Source organism: Colias eurytheme, chromosome 2 (genome assembly GCF_061535395.1).
Source record: "Colias eurytheme isolate Ceu_HAF_F1 chromosome 2, ilColEury1 Martin Lab GWU primary, whole genome shotgun sequence".
Taxonomy (NCBI): domain Eukaryota; kingdom Metazoa; phylum Arthropoda; class Insecta; order Lepidoptera; family Pieridae; genus Colias; species Colias eurytheme.
The window spans coordinates 13,074,802-13,085,000 of NC_142981.1; the positions used below are offsets into that span (position 1 = coordinate 13,074,802).

At 33.8% G+C, this 10,199-nt stretch overlaps 1 protein-coding gene across 1 annotated transcript in view; it reads left to right on the forward strand.

The window, feature by feature from the left end:
• Positions 1-7,494: 7,494 nt before the first annotated feature.
• LOC149910796 (uncharacterized) overlaps positions 7,495-10,199 on the forward strand; it is a 2,916-nt gene continuing 211 nt past the window's right edge. The window contains exons 1-3 of the mRNA XM_090116798.1: positions 7,495-7,708; positions 7,861-7,974; positions 8,089-10,199. The exon at positions 8,089-10,199 is cut by the window's right edge and continues 211 nt beyond it. Coding sequence (XP_089972924.1) covers positions 7,495-7,708; positions 7,861-7,974; positions 8,089-10,160 — 2,400 coding nt within the window. The 3' untranslated portion in view covers positions 10,161-10,199. The remainder of the gene's footprint in view (positions 7,709-7,860; positions 7,975-8,088) is intronic.

Consider the following 10,199-nt stretch of genomic DNA (forward strand, 5'->3'; position numbering starts at 1 on the left):
AGGTGCACAGTAATAAATTAAAGCTTCACGCGTCCTACGTACATTATTTGCTCGTAACCTAAGCTCGTAACTAAATCAGTATGTTATAGTAGGACGCGTGAGAGATTACAGACATTAGACAAAAGGTAGGTATTTTTCAAGGTGAAGGTAGACAATAAATAAAACACATTCATAGTTAAAAAAAATCTAAAATTTATTTACATAATCACAAAAATAAACAAAATCAATTCCGCTATCTATTTCTATAAAAATATGTTTACATTCAACAATATTAAAGCTGACATGCTCATTATGTAAAGCAATCTTAACACTATAATAATAAAAGATGTACAATACAGTTACATTGAAAAAAAATATTCCATCTCTTTCTTTTGCTTTGAATTGTATGAAACGGTATGTTAAAAAAAAAGTGATTGTGCCAATAGTGTTGTAGTTTTAAGTTTTACAATTCATGTTAATGTATTGACTATGTAGTTAAACATGTGGTTTGAGGTGCATGCCATGTGACTTATTGCGATCCAATTGCGAATTTACTGTTAAGCGCGTCACACACGGTGAAGATTTTATCTTAAGATACTGTTATATTTTATATTACAGTATCTTAACGCATCCGGTATCAGCGTTCGGACCATCATTTTTCTTTTTGACATTGCGTACTAAGACTCCTGTAGAACCGCCATCCTGTTACAAATGACCCACAAAATTTCGCGTCATTTGTAACAGGATGGCGGTTCTACAGGGGTGGGTGGTACGCAATGACAAAAAGAAAAATGATGGTCCGAACGCTGATACCGGAAGCGGTAAGATACTGTAATATAAAATATAACAGTATCTTAAGATAAAATATTATAGTATCTTCACCGTGTGTGACGCGCTTTATAGTTATACGATATAAGAGAATACAATAAATTTGTCCTTTTCAAAAAACGTCAGGAAATTGCTATAACGCACCATAAAATGCTGACTAAGAAATATTTTCATGAATGGAAACTGGAAATAATGAGTCAATAAAAAAAAAAATCACAAAAACAAAGAACAATATGCGCGTCAATAGTGTGATGACAATATATTTCATATCGCATGTCATCTCTTTCGTACATAAGCAATCCTTTTATATTATTTTATTCACTCTAATGCCACTTATATTTATAATATTATTTCGTTATTGGCACGTTATATAAGCATTAACTTAAAAATATCAAAGAATTAAGATCAAAGAAACGATAAAATAATGAGAAATTATGTAAAAATCGTTTAAGAAACGTCTTTCTCCAATAATTAATTTTAAGCTCCAATTTTGTCCGTATCACATAATACCCGTAATTGACAAGATTGAAAATTGAAGTCGTTAAAATATTATATTATGGAATTATTATAAAAAAAAACTAAAAAATATATGTACAATTATATTATGTACCTACTTGAAAGAAATATTCCGATATTTTGGGATCTTATTTATTACATTTTAGACCAGAGATAATATGTATTTTTGGGCTAAAGTTATTGAAGTGAAACTTCTTTATCGGGGGTGGACAAAAATTTTGTGAGACATTTTTTGCGTTACGCCGCGCGCGTTACATTTTTTGCGTTACGCCGCGCGCGTTACATTTTTGCGTTACGCCGTACTCGTGACATTTTTTTTCTTATCCCTACCACGCGTGATTCGACGTATACTTTCTCCAGCGGAGTAGGGATATCGTATCGTTTTAACGTACGTCCTACCACTTTACTTGACCGTTTTTCTATTGCACTCGTATTTATTTCCAACGCTCTATGGTGACGTGATAATATTATATTAAAGTGATCAGCACAATCAAAGTGTTTATTTTAATTATTCTAATTCCAGTGAATTTAAAAAAAAAGTAAGTAATTACATATCTTTTTCTAATACGTAGGTGTAATTATGGTATTTATTTTTCTAAGTTATTTAATATTAACCTCACTTTTTGATTGTATATTTCAATTTTTTCAATTTTATTATAATATGTATAGATAATATGTATAGATACACTAGCACGTGGGTGGAATTATGTATAAATTTTTTCTAATACTTGAATGTTATTGTGGTACATATTTATTTTTCTAATTCTAAAATATTTACAGTTGTTCTCAGTTTATGATTGAATTTTTTAAAACACCAACACGTGGGCGTGATCATGTTATTTATTTTTCAAGTTATTTTTTCAAGCTTAACCTCTGTCTTAATATGTATATATTATGTACTATGTGCGTCATTAATTTCTGACTGCTTCGAGATTTGGTGCAAAATAAAACAGTGTGTAAATAAAATTAAACAATTGAGTAAAAGTATAATTTCATAGATAACACGTTGAGAAGTTCCCTGTATAAATATATAATATACATATCTTGTATAAATACATACATAATATGCCTATAGATCTTTACTCAATTGTTTTATTTTATTGATTTTTTACAAATTTTATTTACACACTATTTTATTTTGCACCAACTTTCGAAACAGTCAGAAATTAATGACGCACATATTATATATATACGTTTTAATATAGAATATTTTTTATTTTACAACCTTTACAACTTGATCATTAGGAATTTATTACCTCTATTGTTCGAACAAAAATAAGTTACCGACTTTAAGAACGTGCCGACAATGTAAGTACACTATTGTTTCTTAGAAAACATTTTAGGAGTATACGATAATAAATCTATGACTCACGTAAACACGTGTTTGCTTGATTGGTGTCAGGTGTTCAATTATAATTTTATGAATTCAAAATTTATAAGAATAAACCTCAAACTCTCTGTCCAATCAAAATCCGCCTAAGTCGAAATCCTTTAGAAAGAAGAAAGAAGAAAGAAAGAAAAGACATTTAATTCAACACACACATAAAGACAAATAAAAATAAAACAGAAATTAAATAGAAAAACACATTGAAATTACGATATAAAACATAAATACATATTAATAAGGTGTGATCCTGTGTGCTGAACAGGGACCCCACTCAGGAATTCTGCGGCTTAAGAGCTGCAGCACTGATTTTCAGTGGTTCCCATGTTCCCAAATGACGCCTATAGTGGCAGAAAATTAAAAATATGAATAAATTAAAATAGATACCTATACACATATATTATACACTACATAAATATCAAAACAAAACAAGATTCATCAAAATAAATAATAATAATATGATTTATTAATAAATAAGTTAAATATTTATATACCTAAGGATAACAGAAAATAGCAGTTTAAAATTAGAAAAATAACCATACGCTAATGAGCCAAGCAACTAATGTTGATTGATTTGCCGATGTAGAATGGATTTCTTAAATTCATTACGGAAGCTTAGTACACTGCATTTATTACGCAATGGTGGAGGCAAATCATTCCAACACTTCGTTGCTCGGTACCGAAAAGCACCCCGGAAAGCCATGGTATGGTGTCGAGGCATAGCTAACCTAGTCAGTGACGCCCTGGTTCTGTACACAGTGTCAGAATTCCCCAACCATGATAGTTTTTCATAGAGGTAAGCGGGTACATTTGACCGTATAACTGCAAACAGCAAAACGGCAAAATGTAATCTTCGACGGTTCTCCATGTTTAAAATCCTCGCATTATTCAGGTAAGGTGTTATATGCGATCGGGGAGGTACATCCCAGCAAAAGCGAGCGCATGCATTTTGAACCCTTTGTATTGCTTTTTTTGAGCGTCCCAGGATTCGATCACCATACATTGCGTCACCATAATTAAACTTGGACAATACCAATGAGTCACACAGTCTAATTCTTAGCTTCGTTGATAGGTGGTTTCTTATACGGTAAAGAACTTTAAGACGGTAGTAGCAATTAGAAATTGTTTGGTTGACGTGTCTCTCAAACCGTAGTGACTCATCGAAGACAATACCAAGATTACGGGCCTCTCGTACCCGCTCTATTGTCTCTCCTTTTACGCGAATTGGAAGAATTGATTTCTCAATAATTTTTATGGTATATGGAGAGCCCAGCACCATGAATTTAGTTTTAGTTGGATTTAAACTAAGAGCATTTCGTTCTGACCATGCAGCTATTCGTGCGAGATCTGCGTTTAATTGCTCGATCGCTGTTTGCGTTTCATTAGGTGCAAATGAAATGTACAGTTGGATGTCGTCAGCGTAAAGGTGGTATTTGCAATGTTTTATGCTTTTGATTATATCAGCAGTATAAATAATAAAAAGTAAAGGGCCCAATATTGTACCTTGAGGGATTCCTCTCTTAAGAGCTATAGGTTGCGAATAACACGTGTTACCAAGGTCGTCTTCCACCGCCACACATTGTCTGCGATTACCGAGATAACTCCTGAACCAATGAACAGCCTGGTCACTCAATCCATAGTAAGCTAGCTTGGCCAGAAGGAGATCGATATTTATTGTGTCAAATGCCCTAGAATAATCCAACAAGACCAAGATACTGCACTTACCACCATCCTGTGCATCTAAAACATTGTCCACAACGTCCAATAGTGCGGTTGTAGTACTCCTACCTTTTCTGAAGCCGGATTGTCGGTGGGGAAGAATATTATTAGATTCAAAGAAATAGGAAAGTTGAGAGTGGACAATTTTTTCGATTATCTTTGAAAAACAAGGCAAGATACTAATTGGGCGGAGGTCTTTGAATTCCTGTGGATTAGCTACCTTTTTTATCGGCCGGACTATAGCCTCCTGCCAAAGGTCTGGAAAGATATTGGTATTGAAAGACATATTCACCAAATGAGTCAAGGCGGGCAATATAGGTGATTGAGCGAGCCTGATCATGTCTAAAGACAAACCATCGACTCCCGTGGCGTTTGAGTCCAGAACTTTAAGTGCTTTTACAATATCGGATTCACAGATGACTTGGAAATCAAACACTTCATGACTAAAACGCTCTGTTTCAAAATAGGCAAGTATGTCTGGCGGTATATTATTGTTGCCTGGTATGTTGGCGAAATAACTGTTAATGGTATCCTTTATAAGCTGAAAATGGCAGTGGCCGGCGTAAATATTCAAATAGGTAGCAGGGGCGTGCACAGAGTTTTTGGACAGGGTAGGCAGCTAAATATTGCAATGATAATAAGTCATAAAAACTAATATTTCATATTGCAGTACTGATATTTGATTGGAGATACATAGTATTTCCGCAAAATAATGGAAAACATATCACGAACATAGGTCATATTATCTATAAAATAATTGTCAAAGTAGGTACCTAGGTATGATATCCTAACTAGTATTCTATATTATGTAATTAATGATTAACTTTACCTTTGTGTATTACAAATTCCGGTATAGATCCATTTATAGATCGGCCTTTTTCCTATCGCTCTCTGTTTGATAAAAGTTTATTCATAAAACAAAAATAAGAATTTTTCGTTAAATTAGGTATGCCTTATTATCTTACAAAATACACTGATGATATACATAATCTATTTAGTTACTCTCAAAACACTTCACTTGCAAATTGTCGTAGTAAACATTATTAATTTTCTCAAAAAACAAATTTAACCTCAAAGTAAACGTTTGTTATTTCCAAAACAAAACAAACGAATAATGATACTATTTGCAGATGGTCTTTACCGCTACAAAATTGTATACATTATCACACTTCTTAAATTGGTCGCATATTCAACTTCAGTTTCGACTTTCGATGTAGTTCCGAATTCGGTTCGTACCTAATTCGTATATCTTCGTAAAAAGACACTGCCTACCTTGTGTGTTTGTGTGCGTGGTTTTATTACATCAGTGTGCCGTGTTTATAGGCACGCACACATATAAAATATGCGTAGACACGCAGAGCACACATATAAAAACTTAGACACGGATAGTTTGTGTCTTTGCCGTCCCGTGACGTACTGGGTCCTGTGGCGGCGCTAGTGCAGCGCATGAATAGTGACTTGAGCCGAGCCGGTGTTATAGAAATTAGATAATAATGCTACCAAAATACCGATAGATGGATCTAAAATATATTTGAAATATATTTTTATTTCATAACTACATTGCGCAATTAATAAAATTTAATGACGCTGAGAATTTCATTTATGCATATTAAATATTGGTCAGAGTTTGGTAAATGGTAGGGTAGGCAGTGTCTTTATGTCTTTATGGAATGCACGCCACTGATAGGTAGCGAGGAGTGAAGCGACGAGCATCTTAGGTTAACTTTTGAACTACTACTGAGCGAAGCGAGCGAGTTGCAGCAGCGGCCGGTGTAAATATTTAAATAGGTAGCGAGGAGCGAAGCGACGAGCATCTTAGGTTAACTTTTGAACTACCGCACGAGCCAAGCGAGCGAAGCGAGCGAGTCGCGGCAGTGGCCGGCGTAAATATTCAAATAGGTAGCGACGAGCGTGTGACTAACGTATTTCTTTAATATTGTATATAGTAAATTATTTTTTGAAAAATAAGGACATAAAGAAGTTTCACTTCTTACGTGTGTACTCTAGTACACGCACACATTTTTTTTCTATAGTTTGATCACTAACCTTTTTTTAATTTATCAAGTTTTTCTAAGGTATATAACGATCTTCTCATCCTGAAGCATAGTGTAGTTTAAGCTAAAAACCAATAATCTATTCAGGCAAGTTTGTGTAACAAAGTAAGAAGATACTTCTTATTATTATTTTATAGCGATTTTTTATTTACCTACAGAAATTTATAATTTCAAAGCAAGTCCATTAGATGGATTCAGGTGTTTCGATTTTTTCAAATAAAATAATTCTTAAATGTGTTTGAATGTACTTCTTCGTGTTGCGTGTATATGAGAATGCTTGTGTGTGTGTATGTGTTGGAAAATGTGCTTGTATTTAGATTGAATGCTTGTACGAATTTTGTATGAATTCTGTATGCGTATATGTGTGATTTCTGTGTGTGCATATCGCCTCTTTGCGAGAAAAACGTGATATTTCGCAAAATGTTTTTTTTTTTTTTATTTGATAATCGAAACCGCCGTATTCAACTTTATTTTGTGCAAAAACGTGGTGTTTTAAAAGTGAAGGACAGCGAGACCATGAGCGAAAAGGACGTCACTACAGTGGTACGTTGCGTTATCGCGTTGTCCCTTTCACATAGTACTCTGTTTTCAACACTGTGACAAGTTAGTTTTCTCTTTAAGCGCCAAAGGTAAGGAGCTCTCAGTTTTCTGCAAAAACGTGATATCACGAGTGTACCACAGTTTTATTGCAAACATATCTTTAAATTCAGTGATATTTTTTGTTATTATACTGTGGTAAAGCAATATAACTCGGTTTTCTTGAAAAAATGTTTCAAATGCAACTTTTTATAAAATCTGATATCACGTTGTTGTTGAAATAATAACATTTTTGAATTGTGATATCATAAGGTGTAACATTGTTGATGATGAATGGTTTTTTATTACAAGAAATGAGTGATGGTCATTTATTGTTGTTCCGTTTTTATAGATATGTTTCTTATTTCAATGCAATACATAATGATTTATCACGTTGTAAGCACTAAAAGAAAATACTATTAAGACTTATTTTTTCAGATGGGGACGCGGTCCAAATACTTAGTTTTATTAGCAACAAAAGAAAATAATGACGGAGAACAAAGCAATTCCATTTCTCAAATGGAAATACATGAAAATGAAAGCGACAACAATAATATCGAGCAAGGCGATTCAACTTTTCCAATGGAAACTAACTATGAAAGCAACCGAAATGAGGAGGTGACTGGTTGCAGCGCTGCAGCAGTTGCCGAATGTAAGTAACATTATTAGTTAATTTTATTGTATGTAATGTTATTCGACGCCCGTCTTTTCGTGTGTTTCGTGTGAGGCTTATAGATGGTAAAGTGAAGCGTGGAAAACATTATGGTAGTTATCATAATATTTATCATTTTGATATTGTTTTAGACAAAGAAGACTCAATGGTCACTAATCGTCGCCGTTGTGAATCAACTAGTAGTAGCACCAGTAGTTCCTCAAGTAGCAGTAGTTCATCAAGCAGTGGTCCGTCTTTCTACGAAGGTATAAATTTAATAAAACTCATATTATTGTGGGTACTCGATAACTGTATCTTACATTTATTTACTGACTTATAGATAATTGAAAGTTTAATAGATTTTTTTTGGTTTTTTTTAGATAGTGATGATTCCGTAAAAGACCCCAACTATGAAATTATGAAACCAGCACGTGTGAGCTCTTCAGAATCTGACGACAACAATGACGTCTATACCAACATCGACTTTCGAAAGGATCAAGACGTTTTTCATTCTAGTGCAGCTACTGTAAGCACAGTACTCAATGCTATAGACCTGAATGTGACCCCAACAGATGAGCATGAAATTGTATTTCATACCGTAAATCAACAGGACCTGCTAATATCAGAAAATGAACCACCTGCCGTCGAAAATGTTAGCACCACGCAAGTAGAGTCAAATGAACCAGATAATACCCCTACTAAAAAAGGTAAAAAAAGGCCCAAAAGAGAATTATTATGGAAAAAAAATGTTGCGAAGCGACTAAGAAACTGTGGAAAATCATACAAATCAACAAAAACTAATAAAATTATACCGGAACGTAAACTAAAACCATCTTGCAAAGAAACATGTACATTTAAATGTGGATCTAATATCACTGAGGAGCAAAGACAACAACTTTTAAAAGAATACTGGGATTTAGGCGAGATTGAAAAGCAATGGTCTTTCATCGCAAACAATATCGAAGTAGTCGTCCCTAAACATCGATACGTTAAAGTTAATCCGGACGGAACCATAGCATTAAATCGTGATAATAATAATGCTTTCTTTTTGACTGTTTCTGGAGTGAAGATTAGAGTATGTAAACTGTTTTTTAAGAACACTTTGGGGATTAATAATCGCCCTATAGAGACGGCTTTAAAGAAAAAAAATAAAGATACTAACATTTCATTAATGAAAGATAATCGTGGGTGTCATCAAAATCACAACAAAGTGGATGAAAATATAAAAGATGGTGTAAGAGTGTTTATTGAGTCAATACCAAAAATTGAATCGCACTACATTCGTGCTAACTCGAAAAGACATTACATCGATGGTAGCAAAGCTATTACAGATCTCCATAGGGACTATGTTGAACAATGTAAATCCCAAAATACCCGTTTTGCAACATACTTGATGTTCTATCGCATATTTACACAAGAATTTAACATTTCATTCTTTATTCCAAAAAAAGACTTGTGCGATATATGCGAAGTAAATAAAAATAGTACAGCTGAAGAGAAGGAGTTAGGAAAAGAAATCTATGAGATGCATCTAAGAGAAAAGCAATTGTCACGAATTGAGAAGGCAAACGACAAGAATAACAAAAATATTTTAGTTGCTGTTTACGATCTTCAAGCAGTCTTTCAATGCCCTAAGGGTGAAATTTCAGTTTTTTACTATAAGTCAAAACTGAATGTACTTAACTTGACAATTTATAATATTCAGACTAACAATGCTGAATGTTTCGTATGGGATGAATCAAACGCTAACAGAGGCGTAAACGAAATCGGCACTTGTGTATTCAAATATCTGATGAAAGTTTCAGAAACGGCCAAAGATCTGGATGTTGTCTTCTACTCAGATAACTGTGCTGGCCAGCAAAAAAACAAGTTTATGATAGCGATGTACCTATATGCTGTACAGACTTTGCCAAATCTCAAGTCAGTGACACATAAATATTTAATCAAGGGTCACACACAGAATGAAGGCGATTCAGCCCATTCTCAAATAGAAAGAGAAGTAAAACGTCAGTTAAGATCAGGTCCTATGTATACCCCTGACGCATTTATTGGTGCCATAAAAGCTGCCAGAAAAAAAGGGGAGCCTTTCCATGTGAATGAATTGAGTTTCTGTGATATAAATGACTGGAAAAATGTATGCAACCTGATGAACTATGCGCTGGTAAAAGATGAAGATAATAACGCAGTGAAGTTTTCAGGAATAAAGGTAATACAAGTTAAAAAAGAGGACCCTAATGCCATATTTTTTAAAGATTCGTATGCCGACGTACAGTTCAAGAAGGCCATCGTTTTGAAGAAGAATAAGAAGATAAGTAACAATACCAATATTGAATTGAAAAAAGCTTATACTCGGAAACCTGGATTAGCCGAAAAAAAGAAAAAGGATATCATGGATTTGGTTAATAAAAACCTCATCCCAAGATATTATAAGCCATTCTTTGAAGCCTTGTAAGTTTTAATAATACTGTTTTGGAAATGAATGGCATTTCAG